At 37.3% G+C, this 23,572-nt stretch overlaps 1 protein-coding gene across 5 annotated transcripts; it reads left to right on the forward strand.

Moving 5' to 3' along the window:
• On the forward strand, positions 1–22,154 carry LOC137393167 (HBS1-like protein). 5 transcript variants are annotated; one of them, XM_068079600.1, is made up of 19 exons: positions 1–126; positions 4,358–4,435; positions 5,083–5,271; positions 7,925–8,074; positions 8,367–8,414; positions 8,745–9,659; positions 9,983–10,153; positions 10,281–10,395; positions 11,191–11,276; positions 11,888–11,969; positions 12,141–12,331; positions 12,701–12,817; positions 16,608–16,841; positions 18,056–18,229; positions 18,896–18,991; positions 19,079–19,182; positions 19,286–19,386; positions 19,681–19,825; positions 21,700–22,154. In XM_068079600.1, the coding sequence occupies exons 1-19, from the start codon at positions 81–83 to the stop codon at positions 21,718–21,720; spliced, it is 3,063 nt and encodes a 1,020-aa protein (XP_067935701.1). In that variant the 5' UTR covers positions 1–80; the 3' UTR covers positions 21,721–22,154. The 5 variants fall into 5 exon arrangements, with proteins under 5 accessions (XP_067935701.1, XP_067935702.1, XP_067935703.1 ...); XM_068079601.1 differs by lacking the exon at positions 8,745–9,659; XM_068079602.1 differs by lacking the exon at positions 8,745–9,659 and having other exon boundaries at positions 9,986–10,153.
• The last annotated feature ends 1,418 nt before the right edge of the window (positions 22,155–23,572 follow it).

A 23,572-nucleotide genomic window follows, 5' to 3' on the forward strand; every position in this document is an offset into this window, starting at 1 on the left:
GATTGGTCTACTTGCTTATTTTTCTTAGATCTCACCATTTGTGTTACCAATTTACAGTCGAGCTGAGTTTAAAATGCACCATGTCACGCCATAGAGATTTTCACGGTATAAATCAGCGGTATCATGGTGGGTATTTTAAATTAATTGTCTGATGTCCAAGTTTAATTTGAAACATTCAGGTGCAGAGATCTTCGTTCAATCGTGGACATTGGTGTTCGTTATCAGAATGGTTTGCTTATCAGGAATGAGAGCAATACATTTAGAGTATCCAGAAAGAAAGGCTTATATTGTATAGTAGGTTTTTTTTATCTGTAACGTAATTTAAACACCCTACTAAACGTGTAAACGTTTAACCAGTGTAAACGTCTACTAGTCATAGACAATTACACTGTCTGCTGATCTGCCATCGAGGCATTCGACTTCAACGATAGATTGTTACGCGTAGTTCGGGAATATTATTTAATTAATGTATGTGTGAATGCACAATTAATCTGCATCTACACATACATCAGTTCTGAATTTGCTTTGTCATCTTATTCTATAATGGACTTTGTTTAGTTGTGTATTTTTGCGTAGGCTTAAGCAATACCGATATTTACCAGTAAAATATACTTTATTCTGCAAGTTCAACAATTAAAATACAAAACTAACAAAATTCTAAACAATAATATTAATGACAAAAATTAAAAATAGCCAATGAAAGTTACACCCTTACAAGAATGGTTGACCGTGTTCTTTAGCTCAGTCCCATACATCTATAAGTTTCGAGAGTCCTTAGAGGTTATAGAGAGGCTCATTAGTTGAAATAAAAAAAACCTTAGCAGACGGAAGAGAGAGAAAAAAGCTCAACAAATGAAGAAGAAAAAGACAGTCTTTGGAGCTGTTCTTGTTATAGATTTCTATTAGTCTGTGAGGTGTTCTGTTCTCCAAGTTGTAGAAGATTGGTATTTGAGTGGATCAGTCTTAAGTATGGAGTGCACTGATTAGAAATGATGACTAACTACAGTTATTGGTTAGAGGTTGGCAAAGCCATGTGCATGACATCACCTCTAATTTCTTTTGGTGGTTTCCTGGCAGGCTGGTTGACGTATTTTCCCAGAGGGATACCTTCCAATGTAAGCTTTTAATCTGCTTGTTGGTGCTTCTATCACTATGTTTTCACGATGCGCAAGTTTGATCCAATCGATCCAAGTTGAGCGAGTTTGGCTATTTGCAAGTTTTTATTGAATGTTTCCTGTTGCGAATGAGGAAAATGGCACTTACGGATCATGCGCATTAAAATATCACGCGGGCTATTCCATTATAAACATTTTCACATTTCACTCGTTTTTATTTCGATTTTAGCAGTTCAGAATGCGCTAATGTTCGGAATGCTGCTAAGCGTAACAAGACTTCGTCGCTATTTATTGATCTGTAGGGTAAATAATTAGCGACGCAGTCTAGTATTTTTACCGAAGCATTGGCGTTAAACCATAACTGCGACGAACAACTTTTATCATATTTACTAGGTAAATCAGACATGCTGATTCCGATTTTGTAATCAAAATAAAGATTAGGCCACTAACTTTCAGAGTAATGAAGAACTTTTTATAGCGTTTTAATATCGGCCTCGAAAACAACACGATCGGCATAACAAGCTGCGCCCATAAATACTTGACGTAACCTAGCTTTTTAGGAACAGAAGTTACGTAGGGATGTTTAGACCGATTTAGAATAATAGAGATGGGTGTTTTAAAATCCATTAATATCTAAATTCAGCCTTAAAAATAATATCAGTCTTTTCTGAAAGGTAGATAAGCTATTTAGCATTGCATATTTAAAAAGCGCAATAACAACGCTAGCTCGTGATAAAACCGCGCTTTTTGAGCTCATTTTTCTTGGCGTCCAGCCCATTTAAACGTTATGTAACAAGCTGCGAGCAATTTTAAATAGTTTATATCCCTTTCATAAAAAACTGAAACTATTTTACAGGCTGGATTTAGATAATAATGGGTTTTAAGACACCCATCTCTATTATTCTAAATCGGACTAAACATTCCCAACTTCCGTTTCTGAAAAAGCTAGGTTTCGTCACATATTTATGGGCGGAGCTTGTAATGCCGATTGTGTTGTTTTTGAAACGGATATTGAAACGCTTTAAAAAAGCCTAAATGACTTTGAAGGTTAGTGGACTAATCTTTATTTTGAGTACAAAATCGGAATCAGCGTGTCTGATTTACCTAGAAAATACAATAAAAGTTGTTCGTGACAGTTATGGTTTAAAGCATTGTCCATTGAAACACTTGATTGTATGGTAACTCAACTTGCGGACAATTCCAAATGTGCGCCATGTGTGTCATGGAAACCTGGTGTATAACTATTGTTTCTCATGATGATCCTTTGTTATATCAGGTGTTTTGCTCGTTGCAGTATTGTACATATCTCGATTAAAACCAACAGTTTTGTGCTCAACTGATCATTTTGTGCTTTTATTACACATGCTTTGGTCATGATTTGATGCATTCGTACTTCCTTCGGTACCCCTGTATTTATAACGAATTAATTTCATTTGAAATGCAATAGTTGAGATGTCCTACTGCAATTCATACACAACATTTGTAATTTTCACGTGTTTCTGCGACTGCCATTGCCAGAGACATAATGTAGCCTGGGCTTCAACAATTCTAATTATACATGCTGCGTGCCCCCTTGGTCACTGCAGGATCTGTTTAGAGGTGCAATCAACTACAAGACTGATATGGATATTTCACTAGAGTCTAATAAAACACTCGTTCACATTTATTCACTCATGTAGGTCAGCTGTACGGTCTCACCTACTTTCAGTTACTGTTTGACCCATGTGGGTTTTCTCAACTACTGTTTGACTTATTAGGGCTGCTCTGTAACTTGCTGACAAACCTCTATTCATTGTCCAAATCCAGACTCAACTGCAAGTTGCAGGCCAACTTGCTTTCTTTCTCTCACCACCGTGACTACATTCATCAGCACTGCCGTCATCACTTCTGCTATAGCCGTAAGATTTGTCAATGCTGATTCCTCAACCGCGACTGTTGAATCTTCCATCATTATCTTGCTTTGACTAAGAGATGCAGATGTAACAAGCATCCTGCTGAGAAGCACCTCTTGGATTTCACTTGTCAGCTGAAGGGATGTTGCCATAGACCTGGGTTTTGGTGTAGGCTCAGGCCTACTTATGCTAGTTTGAAAGAAAGTTCATGAAAGAGCACAAGTTTACTATCATTAATCCATTTGTGCAGCTCAGCCACTTACATACCGTACTTTTCGGACTATAAACCGCACCCCCTATATAAGCCGCATCTGCTTTATTTTCCAAAAATGATAATAAAACAATACATAGGCCGCACCTTTGTATAGGCCGCTGGACTCAGGACAGTGCTCTTTAACGTGGCAGCAACTTTGCTGTTTAAAACGGCTCTGTTTCGTATTAACCGATGCTTTTTAACCTAGTGCCTAACGGAACAGTACCGTTAGGCATTGTTTTGTATTTTCTTTCACCGTTAGAGGCGCACTAACCGGAGATTCTGGTTAATGTACCCTAGCGGTGAAAGAAAAGGCCACAGATTAGCCGCACCCTTATATAAGCCGCATGGCTCAAATCATCAGAAAAAAGTAGTGGCTAATAGTCCGAAAAGTATGGTAATCGGTACCCTAAATGCCTCGGCATGTTATAACTCTGATCTTAATCTCTTTTTAGTTACATCTTCAGTACTCTCTGCTTTCACAAGTTCTATGTCTAGTATCATTCTTTTTGCATAAGTACTATGTCTAGTATCATTCCTCTTGCATAAGTTCTATGTCTAGTATCATTCCTCTTGCACAAGTCTCTAGCTTCTCAATATCTCCAGTTTTTAGCTACCATAATTAACACCCCATCATTTACAACTTCAGCGTTTCCATTCCATCTATTAACACTTCTTAAAAACTCTCTTTCATCAAATGCTACGAAAGTTTTACACTCTTTAACACACATATTTTTCTCTTTGCCATAGTATGCCTACAAAACATGCACTGCTCTCTCACTTTTCAACATAACTCTCCTACTGTGGCTATTGGCTCATAACAAAATTAGTAATTGTGCTCTATCTGCATAATAGCTTGTTCGTTACCGTCTACATAGTTATAACCTCTTCTGTAAAATGCTCTTTTAGTAGACAATAAGTCTTTCTCATGAATTATTATATTGCCCTCATACAAGCTTTCTGTAATCTATATCTAATTGCTATGCCCTATTGCTTCACTTCATCGGTTCTCCAACACCTTCCCTCTTTTATACTCTTTCCTTTCATCTCTTCACAGATTATTAAATTTACCATTTGCTGATCTGTTGGTCTTATAGAGTATGATGATGGGTATGATGACTATGAGGAGTGTACCGGAACATCTTTGACTGATAGCTGTGTCTCGCCTGGCACTGGTAAGTATTGCGTCCGTAAATAAATCTGATAGCAGAGGAAAGAAAGTTTAGTCAAGGTAATGCCTGTCCTTATATCACTGGAGAATTGCCATTAAGTATTGTAAGAGACAAATGTTTGTTTTGCTCTGTATTATCCACATTTAAAGGCTGGTTCACACAATATCGGCCAAAATACAGCATTTTCCTTTTGGCATTCATTGTCAATTATGTGAACCATAAACCGATGGTATCGACGAAGCAACGCGGATACATCAGGAAAGTTTACAGCTGTCAAACTTTCTCGATATTGATATACGATGACCGCCTGTACAATGCGAACCATTTCGGTGATACTAATTCTCAGTCATTGATAGCGTAATTATTTATTTCTGTTATTTCGGATAGTCGCTGCGGGACTAGTATTTGATTCAAGCATGCGAAAACAAAAAGGTTTTTTCTTGAAAAATAAAATAAGAACACTATGTCATGAAGTATTTGCTGATGCAAACGCGGATGGGTTACTGACCACTCTTTAGTCTCATACACTGGACATCATGGAGTTACTGACTATATTTTCTAGTTTTCTCTACTGTACATGCAGTTACTGACTGTATTCTCTAGTCTCATACACTGTACATAGAGTTACTCAGCTCACACACTGCTTGTAGCTGCTCAGTTCACATTCAATCGAGACAGACGAAATAATCAGTTCGCAGATTTTCTCAGAAGGGAAGAAGAAAATGAAATAGCTGAAGAGCCAACAGATATACTTGACAGTTACATAGAGGATCAGTTTATTCCCCAGAATGATTTCAACAGTAGCTTTGAAAAACCTAAGCTAACAGATGACGAGCATGGTAAGCTAAGCTTGTCATAGTTTCAACAATCACCTTTGTAACTTTATCTATAACTGTTATTGCAAATCTACTGCATGTGCTCATTCCTTAGATGTTAGGAAGAGGCTATTGTTAATAACAGATCCAACTTGTCGACATGTTCAATTTATACATATATGTGTTTCTCAAAGTATGTCTGTGGATATGTGTGTCATTCCGGCTATAGATCTTAAAATCTTGATGTTAAAATTCTGCGTATCGAAGGATTGGAACTCATGACGAATGCATCGACTTTTTTTTTCCCGACGCTCGACCACTGTGTTAAAACACCATAGTGATCAGATGTGTTTTCATATAACGAATACACCATGCGCATGCTAATTATTTTAGCCTTGCGTCCACGAGTTAGGATGCTCCTGTTCAGAAATATTTTGAGACCTAAGTATATGCAAGGCGATGCTTAGTCCTCTTTTTTTGTTAGGGCTAATTTATTCGGCCCCACGATATCGACAATAATTTATTTCGAACATAAAATTTGCCGATTTGTGTACTGATTATATACAGGGAAACGTCGGTTCTCGATCACTTCGTTCCTCGACCAACTCGGTTTTCAACCAAAGATTTTGAGATTTGTTCGTCTCGGAACTCGAACATAAATTTTGTTCTCGACCAAATCGGAGCGTGCGTATTGGAATTAGAGCAGCTCCAGAAATAGCATGGAAACATTCGTTAACAAACAGAGAAGCATTTTATGTTTCATAAGTTCTTTACAAAAAGGGCGGAACCATCTGGGGCGAGGTCTCCTCTCCCAAAGAAATTTGCTAGGAAGATAACCCCCTCTAGTCGAATTACCCTAAATTGTTTTGGAGGAGAATTCTCCTTTAAAGATATGAAGTAAATGTACCATTGTTGTTTATATTTTCTTTTTTCTATGATTTTGATGTAACTGATCTGTTGCATTTTTTGCTGTTTCATTATTAATTTCTGCAATTTTTAGTACCTTAACCTTTAATGTTTTTGATGTTTAAAGCGCCAAACCTATGAAATGTTTAATTTTGTTTTCTTTTTTCATCATCATAATTAAAAAACCTTTTATTAAAATTAAACACGATCTATATCTAACCGTTTTTATTTATAGTATGCAGTATACAGTACAAGTTTATGAGGTAAAATGTTGAAAAAATACTTTACCGAAGTTGTTTTTCACCTTAGAACGGAGTAAAATTTACATAATTTTTTCTAATGGGAAAAATTGTTTTGGATCTTGAACAACTCGGTTTTTGAACAACCTTCTGGAATGGATTATATTCGAAAACCAAGATTACACTGTACATCATTAAAAGATATACTGTACGTTGCTGAAAGTTATGAAATTTTAAATTTACAGTTGTTTGAAAACCTTTACAGTTGCTTTTATTTTTTCTTAAATTATTTCTACTACAAAAAACACTTTTTTCATGATACGTAGTTTGAAAGTTAGAATGACAAATGTTGTTATATGTTAAATACAAATCAATTTTGTGTGTGAAGACTTCTTTATTACCCGGGAAACGCCGGGTAGCACAGCTAGTGTATATATGTATATAGAGCTACAGTTTATATGTTCTGTACACTCATATATACACACTACATTTATTTCAAAGTTACACTCTGATTCGAAGTCACTAAGGTCTAAATCCGATCCGTTGTTTTTGGATTCATCCATAATGTGGTTTATAATCTTACCTAAAGACTTAGAAATGTTTTGATGAACGATGTGAATGTTTTTCAGGAATACCATATGACATAATAGCGACCATTGTTATGGCCATTGTACGGAAGTCCATTTTTTAACTCCAAAGCTTTACAGGTTTTTAAAACTTTGAAATCGACACCATCGAAATACTAACAGTCTGGCTAGTATTTTTATTCGAACTAGTTTCTTGTTTAACTTAGTCTGGTACTTCGAGGTATATGAAAGACTTTGATGTATATGAAAGACTTCGATGTATATGAAATACTTCGATGTATATAAAAGATGGTTTAGCAAAAGGCCGACAGCATTAATGTCGCTCTGCCCGAATGAGAGTGCAAATTTGAAGTGCAATTTAAAGGTTAAATTTATCTTGTCAAAGTTCTGACGAGCTAGTCGAAAAATACAGAGCCACCCTCTATTTGAACGTCACCTCTAATAAAACGCCTCTGTAGGAAAGGGTTAAAAATAGAGCACCATATATATTCACACATCAAGCCAAATATTTCTTTTTATAAAGCTATTTGATATTACGCATATCTTCAATTTGCATCTGTTATCAATAATAAATATATCTATATATATATATATATATATATATATATATATATATATATATATATATATATATATATATATATATATATTATATACAAGCCTAAAAATGTGGTATAAAATTTACAATGTGTACAAGCTACAATGTGGTATAAAACTCATTGATTATCATATTAAATTGCATCAAAGTTTTTTCCTGAACTGCGTAAATCATCACAAATTTAGTTATTACTCTTTTTCACTTAGACCCAGAGTTACTTCACCACTATTCACATTGGTTTGTAATTGTAAAGTACCTCTGCCTCCTTCCCTGCTCTCTACTAGTGTGTACCAATGTTTGTCTCCTGTCATGTTGATTGATATATTGTTATAACTATGTATATATAGCAAAACTACTATCATGCATGGATGCAATACGAGATGTAATGGGTGAAGATATCCCTGATGGGGTTGTAACCAAGGTTATAATAGACAGCCAGTATGACAGTGAAAAAGCTCTAAATACTTTACTGGAATACGGCTGTAAGGACTCTTCCGGTGAGTGTCTTTGCTCATACAGTTTAGCTCATAGAGTTATTTTCATTACCAGACATAGAGCTCATCTCCTTCACTTTTTTGGAGTTGTTTTTAATAGAATTCATAGACTTGTTTATAACCTGCTAAAATTATTTATAGTCTCACTGATATAACGTCATACTTATGCTGCTATCTAATCTCTTCCCAAATCTATGCTCTTTCTTGTTCAAATGGAGAGTTGAAGATTTCTCTTGCTTAGGTTGCATAACACAATATGTCCTGCATAGTTAGGTAATTTGTGTAAATTTGGTAGGCAAGTCAGGAGGTGCCGGAGCAGAAATGTCAAGGCAATTGCAAGCAGGTGAGGCCAGCATTTGTTAGACAGCTGCTGTTATTACAGTACCATGTTAATTGTTGGTAATTTTGGTAAAAACCATTTTTACATACAAAATAACTTTATTTACCCATAGAGAAAAGGTGGTGGAGAAGATAACCCGAAAGCATTGAATATCCTTGAATTATTATTTCATTTGAACCATTTGGCATGTCTGTGTTTTCTAATGATCACCTGTCGTTTGTCTCTGTGTATCATATGCATCGTGCCAGGTTTTCCTTGTGTTAAAATCGTGCCCTCGTTCTTTCTTTGTATATCCTTTCTTCTCGATGAAAATGTGGCGCCATATAAGGTAAGACTCACAAGCTTCTTGTAACATTCTCATTTCTACTAACTGTTTGCCGCTACTTTCTCTCGCTTCTCCCTCTGGCCTTGTCGCTACACCACAGCATGGTAATTCAATAACCCTAAACACAGATTTACCTGCAGTGGGACAATTACGTCCTTCGTCAAAGTTATCTCTCTCCAACTTGAACAAAAATGCATTGGGAGGCAGTCTCTCTGGAGGCACATCTCTCAGTACCCTGGCCGCGACTCATTTGCGCACAGACAAAGCTTCGCAGGGGGTACCTATTCAGAAAATTGCTCAACCAACTGCTGGTGAATGCAAGTCGACTCTCGGAAAACCTCAAATAGCTCTCTTAAAGCCTACAAAAACATTTGAAAAATGTGAATATTCTCTCCCCAAACCTCAGTTGACTCTTGGACAATTCCCTACTGGCCTTTCACGGCTGTCGGCTACAGATTCTACAAACACCATAGGCAAGGTGTCATCAGCTAGTTCACTACATGTACTTCAAGATACTATTAACCTTAGTTGTGCATTGAAAACAAAGCCAGTCCAAAGTAGGCCTGAGATGGTGCGAGCGGAAGAGCCAATGGTATGGACTAGTGATGCTGATACTGCTCTCGAGCAAAAACCTTATGAGCCTTCATTGATTCAAACTATAGAGGGACAAGTGGATGAAAAACTCCTGGCTAGGGAAGTGTCTGCATTTGGAAGGCTTATGTGTGGTGGTGCAACTAAACCATTAATTATGGGTGACATCGACTGGTCTTATCAGAGTCAGCTACGGTTGGTCCACCCGCTGCTCTGCAAGTTTCAGGATGAGCGGAAGCTAGCGGACATTCAGTCATTTGACTTCACCTCTCCTTCTCCTGACGACATCGTCTCGGAGCGTCAGAGCGGCGCTTTCACCAGAACTGGAGAAAGTAAGAGCTGCAGGCCAGTAGTGCAGGGTATTTGTAACTGATCAGCTTTTGTGCTCTAGTACAGAGGTTGTGTTTTGCATTTCTGCTTTCCTGGGGCCATATGTGTACCACAGGGCTCTTGGTTGCTCTCTATAACACGCAACACCTATGTACCCATCAGCGCCTCTAGTATTATCTCTTTTAGATATACTTTTTTGTTATAATTGAAGCTTTATGGCATCTCTTTGTTACACAACCTTTTTTGCTATTCATCCAATATGGTTCAGTTTGCTAGATGGGGTAGTTCTTGCTTATTTCATTCTATGATTTACTTATTGTCTAAGGAGTTGTCATGAAACCACCAGCAGTAGAAACTTCTCGAGCTGACAAAGGTTCACAGAAACAGTCAAAGGCTGTTCCAAAGCTCGCTGCTTTTCAAATTGGAGATTCATATGACGAAACAGAAACCCGACTCTTGGAGTCAACATCGCAGCTCAGCCTCAAGTCACAGAATGGTTAGTTGTTTCTCATCTCCAATTCGGCCATCTTCTGTTATCGCTTGTCTTCAAGATCTCGACTCGCAGCCTTCTTATATTCTTACATTAGTCTCACTGTAGAATTCTATTTTTTGCCTTTGTATAGGTGCTAGTAGTAAAAAGGAGCCCAAGACACCAATTAATGCCCAGCTAAAAGGTGTGAAGGCTTTGATAGAAGCCGAGGGCACTCGGAGTCCGTCCCTTAGCAGAAGTTCTTCCAAGTAAGTTTTCGACAGACTATTCTTGTTAACTACGGCATGTCGAACAAGTTCTTCTTAGAGACACTGTCTCTGCTGCCATGTTGTGGTCATACAGTCTTCTCAATCTTCTTGCTGGTCTGTGTTTGACATTGGTGTTGTGGATATATGCGAATGAGAGTCAATGGCACTGCCAAGTTGAGTACTGTAAATTGTTTAAATACATAATTATTATTTGTTTCTAAAATATACCAGCGCTCATTTGGAAAATATCATAATTGTAATTTTCTTATATACTAGCAGAAAGTGTTGCCTAGCAAAATTTTGTTCGAAAGGGAAAATTACTAGAGATATAATTGTATTAGCTAACGCAAACATAGAGTTGATATTTGTTTGATTATCTATTTTGGAATTGTAATATTTCTAGCAATTACTATGTTCAATGTCTCATCAATCTGTATTCAGTTACTCTATTTCCGAGAAGTCTTTTTACAATCAGTAATTGCTATATCATGTATAACTGCTCACTCTTTCTCTCTTTTTCACTAATCTTTTGACATCCCAATATTGAAGTCTTTGTTTCCAGTTCAATACTTACCTGGACGATATCGTTTAATCAAATTCTCATTAGTGTATTTATGCCTTTAGGGAGAAGATATAAAATTTGTTGTTAGCAAATAAAATATTAAGATTGGAAGTTAGACATTAGAATTGAGCTTTGATTAGCGGATAAACAACAGCCAGTGATTGTCTTTAGTAATAACAGGGATAGTGCTGTATGAACATGTAACAATAATATACATGTACATGCTATGTCAGGTCTAAGCTGGAGCGACTGGATGCAAGCGCAGAATACGAAAAAAGATCTGAACAGGGAAAAGAGTTGATAAATTTGGTTGTCATAGGTGAGTAGCTCTATTGCTTGCCATGGTGCTACTAAATGTATTGTTATCTGTGAGTTGTTCTATTGTCACTAGTGTTACTATTAATAATATTGTTCATCTGCCTCTAATGATTTTATAGGCATTTAGCTAAATGATATATTTTTGTTGATAGAATAAGTTGGTAGCTCTTTTGATACACTGTTTCTACTCATTTCATAGGTGGGTAGCTCTATTAATACACTGTTGTTACTCATTTTGTAGGTGGGTAGCTCTATTGATACACTGTTGCTACTCATTTCGTTGGTGGGTAACTCTATTGATACACTGTTGCTACTCATTTCGTAGGTGGGTAGCTCTATTGATACACGGTTGCTACTCATTTCGTAGGTGGGTAGCTCTATTGATACACTGTTGCTACTCATTTCATAGATATGTAGCTCTACTGACGCACACTCTTGTGCAACGCTTCCAACTATCCATACATGTAGGACAGATGGTGTACTGGCAGCAATAGTGACCCAACTATCACATCCTTAACAAGCACTTAGTACTTGTTCTAGAATAATGTACACAAAACTACCGGTATTTGTGTGTAGGATATATTAATGCTTAGAGTTTTCTTACATCCGCAGGTCATGTGGACGCTGGCAAGAGTACACTCATGGGTCATGTACTCTATCAGCTAGGAGTTGTCAGCCAGCGTCAAATGCACCGGTAAGTGGCAATATTCTCATTGTTGAGTTGAATGTAGCGTATTAGGAATGTTGGGGGCTGAAGTTAAATATAACATATCAGGTCATTTGTTCATATTGGTGGGTTAAAAAATGCTCAGTGTCTGTTACCTGCACCTCCTCAACCTCCGCCACCTCCTCCACCTCCATATAGGTTTGAGATGGACAGTAAGAAGCTGGGCAAAGCGTCTTTCATGTATGCCTGGGTGCTGGATGAGACAGAAGAGGAGAGGAATCGAGGGGTGACCATGGATGTTGCGCAGACTCGATTTGAGACGAGCACCCGTATTATCAATTTATTGGATGCTCCTGGTCACAAGGATTTCATACCAAACATGATAACAGGTCAGAACCACTTGTCTGCAGTCATCACCATGCTCCTCACTAGTGAACTCAAGAAAAAAAAACATCAATTCACAGGTTGCCAATGTAGAATTTTCTGGTTTGTTTCATGCCCAGTAAAATCATACTGTCGCTCAAGTGACCTTGAACTCGCCGCAATTCATTACTAGGGCGGCAACCGCAGGTTATGTTAGTCTAAACCATACACTGTTAAAATGTACTTGGGCTTGTTAAAATGTACTTGTTAAAGTGTATATTGGGCTTTACCGTCTCCTCGAGTTCAGTGAACAAGGAAAATATTGGTTGCATCATTTCAGACTGTTATTCCAGATACTTTGATAATGTTGCTGACTATCTTATGAACTGCTTCAGGAGCAGCCCAGGCAGACTGTGCTCTGCTCGTCGTCAATGCTACAAATGGAGAGTTTGAGACAGGATTTGAACTGGGTGGTCAGACAAGAGAGCATACCATTCTAATTAGATCGCTGGGTGAGCTCCTACTCTTGACAATTATTTCTCTGGCTATAGACTATTGTTGAATGTCAAGTGGAATCAGAGGGGGGTTACTGCATCCAATCATAAGCTCCACCCAGCTACAAGCTCCACCCAACTATAAGCCTAGCCAACCGTAACCTTTATCCAACTATAAGCTCCGCCTAACGATAAACTCCCATTATAAGCTCCACCCAGCTATAAGCTCCACCTAACTATAAGCTCACCCAGCTATAAGCTTTACCCAACTGCTGTAAGGTTCACTCAGTATAAGCTCTATCCAACCATAAACCCTAACCAACTATAAACTCCACCCAACTATAAGCTTCACCCGAGTATTTCCAGGCAATTTTTGAAATTTGCCATTTGTATGAAGATAGAATTTTTGGCTAATGCATTCCACAAGAAATACGCACAAACTACTTTGTGTAATTCCATAACTGCTACTTGAATGTTAATGTGCTACGCATAAATGTGGCGTAGACTTTTTCAGTATTTGTATAATCTGCTTCGACCTTTTGTTATAATTATCTACCTCAGTAGGTATACCATAACGTTTAGCCATGGCAACTAAATGAGTAAAATGTATATGAATAGTGAACAACAGAGTGTTTCATCTAGTGTTCACCCATTGGCTAATCATTGACATACATGTATGTCTGTTTTGGGGGAAAAAAGACCCCTGTATGTCACAAATGACATCGTTACACATGTGAGTGTTTTTGTCTCCGAAACCGCTTCTTGGTTCTTCTAACATCAAAATCGTTGAAGAACAAAACACTATGATTATCTATGTTGGTATGAATAGGTGTTATTTTAAAATGCCAATCAGTTAACCTTAAACGAACTGACCTATTTGGTTTCGAACTGCAATTTATGCAGAAGTTGTATAATGAAGTGGCTTATTTAGTTTAACCAACTGCGATGGCCAATAAAATGCCAGGTTCTGGAACGCCAGGTTCTGGAACACCGGTAAACAGAAACACCAGTAAACAGAAACACCAGTAAACAGAAACACCGGGAAACAATAATCTGCATGTGCTGAGCTTAGTCTCGCTTTCCAAAACTTATTTTTTATCGCAATTTCTTGGCAATGTCACCAGTCGTGTCAGACACATTACAGATATGAATTTTCACTAATTTCAGATCTATGGACTGGATGATTTTTATTGAACACAAGTACTACTGATCCCACGACCAAACGAGCCGAGCGAAGTGTGGGAGTTTTTATGATAAATGCATGTGCACACAACTCCCGAAAATTATTCATCAACAATGAGACGAACCCTTGTCTAGAAATTTCATCAACAAATTTAAGCATCGTTTTGTAAAGTCGTTAAAGTATAATAACGATACAAAACACACTTAAACCTATTTAAATATGTTACCAAGTCTTTGTAAACCGTCGGTATTATCTTAAAACTTACCCATCTGATCGGATTATACACAAATAGACAGATTAATTTGGACGAAAATTGCCACAAAACGCTTGAAAAGCTTAGTTTAATAAAAGTTAAGACCGGAAATTGAAACGACGGTCGACAGAGAATATAACGATCAAGTCGTGCGCATTTTGCGAAAAAATAACGTGCACATTTCACCAGTCTATGGCATTGTTTACTTGTAATCGAATTTATTCAAAGCTTTCTGTAAGAAACGTAGACCGTTTGAGGCGTTGACCAGTTTATAAGTACGAAATTGTGGTACACAGTTTATCAGCTTATGTTTTTGTCTAATCACCGAAGGCTTCATTATTTAAAACGTTAGCCGAAATTCGTTACAGCTTATGTACAAACTAGGGCTTAATTACAACGCCCCTTTATGACGGGAACCTTTTTTTATTTTGCTCCAGTTTGCAGAAAACTTTCAGACGCTTGAACGCTCATACTTGCTTTCTGTTAAAGATCGCTGCAAAATTGTGCATTGGTTTTCTATTATTACTGTATTACTATTACTAAGTTTGGATATTCTTTTTGATACTTCTTGATATTGTTAGCTATGACGTTTTTAAATGTAAACAAAATTGTTCATTGGTTTTCTATTATTACTGTATTACTATATTAATAATATTGGTTATTCTAATAATATCAGTGCATTTTACTTCTAATATTGCATGTCTCCTATTGCAGCGGGAGAGATATAAACATATAATCTTTTCCTTTCATTATTGCTGTTTGTCATGACCAAACACTTTTTTAAATAGATTTTCTAAAAATCTATATAAATATCACAACTTCATGATATTGTTAGCTATGACGTTTTGAAATGTAAACAAAATTGTGCATCGGTTTTATACTATTACTATATTAATAATATTGGTTATTCTAATAATATCAGTGCATTTTACTTCTAATATTGCATGTCTCCTATTGCAGCGGGAGAGATATAAACATATAATCTTTTCCTTTCATTATTGCTGTTTGTCATGACCAAACACTTTTTTAAATAGATTTTCTAAAAATCTATATAAATATCACAACTTCATGATATTGTTAGCTATGACGTTTTGAAATGTAAACAAAATTGTGCATCGGTTTTATACTATTACTATATTAATAATATTGGTTATTCTAATAATATCAGTGCATTTTACTTCTAATATTGGCTTACTAATATTGGCTGGCTAATACTTGCTTTCTGTTAAAAATCGCTATCAAAACCATTCTACATTCAGCGCAACCAACCTTCAAACTGTGTATAGTACCCAGTAGCTTGCCATTTTACTTCTACTTTTGCATTTCTGAGTTATAATAAACATATTTCCTTATCGTTGTTGGTAAAATACATACATTACAGTAGGTCAGGCCTACAGCTTAAATTAATTTTTTTTTATCGTTGTAAAACAGGTTTGAGATAGTAGTAGATTAGGTGTGATTGTTTGTGTGATTAGGTGTGATTTATTATTGTATTAAACCAAGCTTTTCAAGCTCTTTCTAGAACATTTCTATTTCAAACAAGTCTCATTTACACTATACTTTGTCAATTCCTGCTGAGAACTACTTTTTCAACAACCAACAGTACCCTTTCTTTTTTCCATTATCACTTTGGTCGTGGGCTGTATGACAGTGGAATTTCTAGTAGTTATTATTTCCATTAGTAATAATAATGCTGTAAATTTTAACAGTATTGATAAATCATCTGACTCGGATACGCTTACAGTCTTTTCGAAAATAGCCGAAAAAGTGTTCCTTCTCATTCCGCAACGCATTTGTGTTATTTTTCATCGCATTACCGGATGTAAAATTTTATGGTGATTAATTTGATATCAAATTATTTTATTGACCGTGTTGTTTAAAAGTTATTACGATTTATCCGCGGGAAATATTAGGATTTACCAAATGCGTAATTATATCCTGGTAAAGAAATTTATTTGTTCGCAAAGCAGTAAATATTCCAGTGTGCTGCGTTATCACATCTGTAGCTTGTCCGTGTATAGTCATGGCGGAGCTGTAGCTTGTCTGTGTATAGTCATAGCGGAGCTGCAGTTTGTCTGTATATAGTCATGGCAGAGTTGTAGCTTGTCTGTGTATAGTCATGGCGGAGCTGTAGCTTGTCTGTGTATAGTCATAGCGGAGCTGTAGCTTGTCTGTATATAGTCATGGCAGCGTTGTAGCTTGTCTGTGTATAGTTATGGCGGAGCTGTAGCTTGTCTGTGTATAGTCATGGCGGAGTTGTAGCTTGTTTGTGTATAATCACCACAGAGTTGTAGCTTATCTGTGTACTGTTATTTCTCAGCTGTTACATACCAGAAGGTAATGCTTGAGCCATTTGCTATGTTTGTATCCAGGAGTGTCACAGCTAGTTGTTGCCATCAATAAAATGGATACAGTAAACTGGAGTCAGACAAGATTTTTGGAAATTGCTAGCAAGCTTTCCGTCTTCCTCAAGCAGACTGGCTTCAAAGATGCCGATATACAATACATACCTTGCAGCGGTTTGAATGGAGTTAATATTGTTAAACCAGCCACCAACCTTCCTGCCTTTAGCTGGTATACAGGCAAACCTCTCATACAGGAGATAGGTTGGTGTAGTTTTCGACTTTGTCATATGTAAGACGCTCACCATCTCCTGGATGGAACCAGTGGACTGGTAGTTGACCCGTGGACTGGTAGTTGACCTGTGGACTGGTAGTTGACCCATGGGCTGGTAGTTGACTCGTGGACTGGTAGTTGACCCGTGGACTGGTAGTTGACCCGTGGACTGGTAGTTGACCCGTGGACTGGTAGTTGACTGGTGGACTGGTAGTTGACTGGTGGACTGGTAGTTGATCTGTGGGCTGGTAGCTGATCCGTCTATATCTATACTGATAGATTGATTAATATTGTATGTCTATGTATATACTGATAAATCGATTGCTATAGACGAGTTAGAATTGATTTGCTTGAATATCAAACACCTTCACTTTTGTGTGTCGACATTTACTAGTTATTGCAACATTTCTAATTATTTTCTCTTCATTTAACCATGTCTCTGATTAGTAAGTACTAGTAAAGTAATTAATGTTTAATACCGCTCAGCGTGGGTGACTCCGTCATCTACCCTGATTCTGGTAGCACGGTTTCTCAAGATCTATGGCTTATTATGCCTGTCCTGCCTCCTTCAAGCCATTTCGCCTTATAAACATATTCCAATAGTATGCTAGTAAAACATGTAAAAGAAATATATTTAGGATCTCTTGAATTAATCAGCGTGCAAATAACCAACAAAGGCATGAAGATTAACATATACTTTTCTGTTAATGCAGATGACCAACAAAGGCATGAAGATTAACATATACTTTTCTGTTAATGCAGATAACCAACAAAGGCAAGAAGATTAACATATACTTTTCTGTTAATGCAGATAACCAACAAAGGCATGAAGATTAACATATACTTTTCTCTTAATGCAGATAGGCAACTTACTGCTCATTAAACTTGGTTAGGTTCTCATTCTATAAACTCAAGCTTTTACATAGATATTAAAGACCAAGCATCCCAATCTATTAAGTTGTCTCTCTTGAGACTCTCTCTTCTCATCGAGTTGCTATTCTAATATCTTATAGCGTTTCTAGACATGTTGGTCTCAGCTCAATATGACTTACAACACTATAGGTGTTATGACATCAACGTGACCTGTAAGTCAACTCGTCTTAGTGATGTCATTACATTCATAGTTGTCTCCACTTGACATTAAGTAATGGTTGTATGTGAACATGAGTCGATACTTGATAATATGCTGAAGCTGTTTTTATAGAGAACTTCAAGCCTCCGGAGCGATTAGTGAACAAGCCCTTGCGCATGTGCGTACAAGATATATTCAAAGGTATGAGTGGTAGCTTCTCAGTGGCAGGCAGGATGGAGGCTGGAGATATACAGAATGGTGACAGAGTTCTGGTCATGCCGAGTGCAGAGTATGCAACAGTGAAAGGTATACATCGAGCCGCATCAAGTTGGTTGCAGTAGTTAAATTACCCTTTTACTCTCACCTACACTCTTACTCTCACCTACACTCTTACTCTTACCTACACTCTTACTCTCAGCACACTCTTACTCTCACCTACACTCTTACTCTCACCTACACTCTTACTCTCACCTACACTCTTACTCTCACCCACACTCTTACTCTCACCTACACTCTTACTCTTACTCTTACCTACACTCTTACTCTCACCTACACTCTTACTCTCACCTACACTCTTACTCTCACCTACATCCTTACTCTCACCTACACTCTTACTCTCACCTACACTTTTACTCTCACCTACACTCTTACTCTCACCTACACTCTTACTCTCACCTACACTCTTACTCGCACCTACACTCTTACTCGCACCTACACTCTTACTCTCACCCACACTCTTACTCTCACCCACACTCTTACTCTCACTTACACTCTTACTTTCGCCCACATTCTTACTCTCGCCTACACTCTTACTCTCACCTACACTCTTACTCTCAGCTACACTCTTATTTTTACTTTCACTCTTACTCTCGCAAAAATTCCAACATTTACCTAAGACAATATGCACTCACAGCAGCATAGAGCATCTCTCACCTTGTAGAATTTAGGTCTAGAGATTGCCTTATTTTATAGGTATACTCATTGATGAGGGGCCAGAAAAAATTGGGTTTGCAGGAGATACAGTCACTTTACAGTTACTCGGAATAGACATTCAGAAAGTTCATGTTGGTAAGTACTGCAGCTTCATGTTTATTGTTGTCTATGTTCGCCAATGATAGGCAGGGCATAGCTTGATTTCTTGTTGCGCACTTGCAGGCTGTGTGCTCTGCGATCCAGCCAGCCCTGTACCTGTTGTGACAAGACTTAAGGCTAGACTGATTATATTTAACCTCGAAGTACCTATCACCCAAGGCTATCCAGTAAGTTTAAAACTACCCGCTGTACATCGTTGTTGGTCATGTTGAGTGTCTGATACTAACTCTCCTTCTGCACTCCACATCGTTATGGTTGTGTTTCATGCAGGTTGTTTACCATTCCCAGTCACTGAATGAGCCGGCCAACATCTCTAAGTTAATATCTAAGCTACACAAAAGTACTGCTGAAGTACTTAAAAGAAAACCAAGGTGAGGCAAATTCTGTTTCTTTCCTCACTTTTCCCCTAACCATACTTATTTCTTTGTGTATTGCAGGGTAACAGATTTGATCGAAGCTTCAATTTGATCAGGAAGTATTGTCCTTCTCTGCAATAAATTAAGCTGTTTTGTTTAGACCACCTGTTATGGTTGTCATATTAAGGCAGTATGTTAGGGATAACTACAATGAAGAAGACCACCTGTTGTGGTTGTCACATTAAGACGGTATGTTAGTAATAACTACAAGGAAGAACTGTGTGTAAGTTTAAGCTCTGTGATTGTCAGGTGTCTGACAAAGAACAGCACTGCTGTAGTAGAGATCACACTAGCTCGACCTCAATGTGTCGAACTTTACCGTGACTTTAAAGATCTGGGAAGGTTTATGCTCAGATCAGAAGGCCATACTATCGCTGCCGGAATAGTTATGGAGGTAAGTCACAGTAAGTCACAATCAAGTTTGTCTGATTAACAGCCTGAAAACTATGTCCACCGGTCTTAAATTCTTTGTTTATGGCATATCAGCATCATCTTTGCCATTAGAGCATCTTGAAATTTTTAACTGTTCAACCTGACCTCAACCTGACCTCAGACACATGCTATATTCTAACTGTATTTAATAGCATAAAAGCTTATGATAAAATCCCGAGTGTACAATTACATTCGGGAGTATTTGTAACGCTAAAATAATAGTAAAAAGCCCTTTTTAACAAATAGCCAGTTGAAAGTGCGGGTAAATAACGTTGTGTAAACCAACATGAGGAACACGAAAGGGCATATCGTGGCAGTGTTTGTAAGTACAATTCAAGTTATAAAGCCCTGATGCTAGTTGAACTTGTACATGGATGGTCAATCTGCTTTTTCAGTTTCCTGTATACTACTAGAGTGGGAATATAATTGGTAACAGGAATTAGGTTTAATAGTATTTTAGTGTTTCGAGTATTATAAACCTACAAAAAACTTTACTTAGTTCATGATAAATATATAAGAAAGGCAAAAACAGGCATTACAGCAACAATTTGGAACAACTTTGTTGGTCAGCTGAGAAACCTCCTATTCTGTTCTATTGTACATAATTGCTTGAGTCTGACAATGTCTAAACTTATCTGCAATGGTTCCCTATATCAGTTGATAATAGTCTTCCTGTTTTCATAAAACCTTTCCATGGTTTACCATGGTTCACACTTGTAATACTTAATGGTTTGTTCTTGTTCCACACTTTATCAAAGTAAGATTCTCTGAAATATTGTTCATGACTATCTTAGGATGCTGACAATGATTTACCAAGCATATTATAGCAATAATATAGAGGTTAATAAAACAATACATATCATAACTCTATTAGATTAATAAAACGATTATACGGTCACACCTGAGTCTTTAGGGTTGAGTTGGTCAGCTGAGTTGCATAGTTATAGCATGGCAGTTGAAAAACACCCAGGAAAGGTTCTCTTTCACTGTATCACATAACAGTTTTCTCTCAGTAACTGTTCACCTTGAATGTGTCACATGATAGTTGTCTACTTTCAGAGTGTTACATAGTGGTTTTCTACCACCGAGGTGTCATATAACACTTACACCGAGGTGTCATTTAACACTTACGAATGTAATATGATAGTGGTCTACCTTCAGTGTAAAATATGAGTTATTCTCTCACACATTTATGGCCCCTCACTACTTAATGAATTTATCAAATATTGAATGGCCCTAATTAGCAGCATGCTAAAAGTTAAGAACTGGTTCACAGTATATCACTATGTTTCGGCGTTTTCCTTTAGGCATCTATCCGTCGATTATGTGAACCCTAAACCGATGGCATGGACGAAGCAAAGCGGATACATCGGGAAAGTTTACAGCTGTCAAACTTTCCCGATATTTCACCAAGCATCCATGACCGCCTGTACAATGTGAAACATTTCGGCCATGGTAATTCGCGGTCATTGATAGCGGGATTTATTTATTTCCATTTATGATAGTCGTTGTGGGACTAGCATTTGATTCAAATGAAAACAAAGAATTTTGTTTCTTCACGAAAAATTAAAAAGAAAAATGAGAAGACAATATCATGGAGTATTTGCTGATGCAAACACGGATGGGTTTGTGATAGTGTGAACATTGTTATCATCGACGATCACCAAAGTATTGTAGCATCAACACCGAGATACGACGATATAGTGTGAACCAGCCTAAGGCCTCTGTAGTCAACGAAGTTGATTGGACAGTTCCAAGCCCTCCAGTTTTACACAATACACAGCAACCCTTCCGATCAATTGAGCTTTTCGTCATATTGTTGCTGCTATGTTGCAGATTTGCCCCAACAAGAACTGAGAGTTGAATAAAGCAGAGACTAGAGAATATGTTTATAATAAATGACATTGATCTTTATACTTCATACTTTCACTTTGTGCAAATCTTTTTCAACTGGTTACACACCTTTTTGTATAAGATTGATTCGGCAATGACCGCTCTATGTATATTATACTCTTGCCAGTGAAGGAAGTTTCACTCCCCAATTTGGCCATCGTGATTAACCCTTTTCTGAATGAATATTAGTGAAGGTGGCGTTTTTTCATTTCTTGTTAATGATGGTTAAATAATATCTAGCCAGTTTTCTCTTGCTGTAGTTGTGAAGGGAATCATAAATTTTGGTTGTTATTCAAGCACCTTGCAATTGTACATGTACTTTACGACTTTGTTGGAATACCTTGCAATTGTACATGTACTTTACGACTTTGTTGGAATAAAATATACTAATAGCATATTTGAAAACACGTGTAGTTTAAATCGTATTAAGGCTAAACTAAACAAGAAATGGCAGACTTGTTGATAATAGAGCAGGCAACCTTTTTATGAAGGATGAACATTTTGCAGCCATTACATGGCCATTCCATGAATTTTGGAGTTGTGTTAGCCAGGCCTATGGCCATCAAGAAATAATTATAACCACCGCGTTGATAAGTAATCAGTGATGCTCAGATGTAAAATGAATTGCAGCTGCAGCAATTTTTTGCCTAAATATCTATGTAGTCCCATTAGCAGTGGAGTAACAGTAGTAAACATGTCACAGCAAACTTATATACAGGTATAAGACAGGTATAATTGCATTATGTACTTTTGCTACAGCCTAGTACATGGTACATATTCAGTATCCAACCACTAGCAAAAGTTACATTTCCATTTGTTGTGATCGGAAATTAGTAAAGTATTCAAATTCTATTAATAGCCAGCATAACATTTTTATATTGCATACATACCTCGCATCGACTTCAGCCATTAGATGTTATTTTTTAAATCGTTGAAGACCAACTATGCTGAAAGTGTTCGAATGTGGTTACTAATTAACCCAGGTAAAGTTGTTTCACCAGCTGATGTGGCCAGCATCTTTAACACCGCATATACAATAGCATAGAGCTTGCTTTTTCTAAATTTTGTGCTGCTAGAATCTTGCCTTTCAACAGAAACATCTTTTTTGATGAAGAATTTAACAATCTGGAGAATTTTGAAATACTTACGACTGCCGAAAAATTAATTGGAGATATCAATAGTAATACTGAGTGACCAAGTGCAGCTTCCACTAGCAAAAGTGTGCAGTTACAATAGTGAATGGGATTTCTCCCAGGCCCGAGCTTCAACCCATCAGTTAGGGAAACAGACCATTTTCGCAAGTGCAATTCTGCATAGCTTTTCAATGAAAACCACATTGCTAGAAAAAGAAGCCAAGGAAAAACCAAAAGTAGATCAAGCTGGTTCAAAGGGTGAAGGCAAACAAGTAAAGCAGAAAACAGAAGCGAGTCGTAACTGTAAGAGATAGGAAGTGAGCAAACAAGAGTCAGAATTGGATGAATCAGATGATGAATTTTGTGTAAGCATTGCGCGTTGTGAACCATTCAGTAACAGTGTGTCGAGAAAGACATGGGTCCAATGACACTAATGTAAACATCAAGTACATTAGGCATGCACACCTGAAGACAGCGTGTATATGCGCCACAACTGCGAGTCTGAGTGAACTACACTAATGCCATGCTTAGCAGCAGACATTTACTTATAATATTAGACTGTACTATTGTTATTATCTCTAATATATTATGTTATTACATTTTCAAATAAAATAGTAGTGGTCATACTGTAAGGATCTATTAATACAGTATAGTGAAATATGGAATTTTGCATATAAAACTGG

The sequence above is a fragment of the Watersipora subatra genome, chromosome 4, assembly GCF_963576615.1.
Source record: "Watersipora subatra chromosome 4, tzWatSuba1.1, whole genome shotgun sequence".
NCBI lineage: Eukaryota > Metazoa > Bryozoa > Gymnolaemata > Cheilostomatida > Watersiporidae > Watersipora > Watersipora subatra.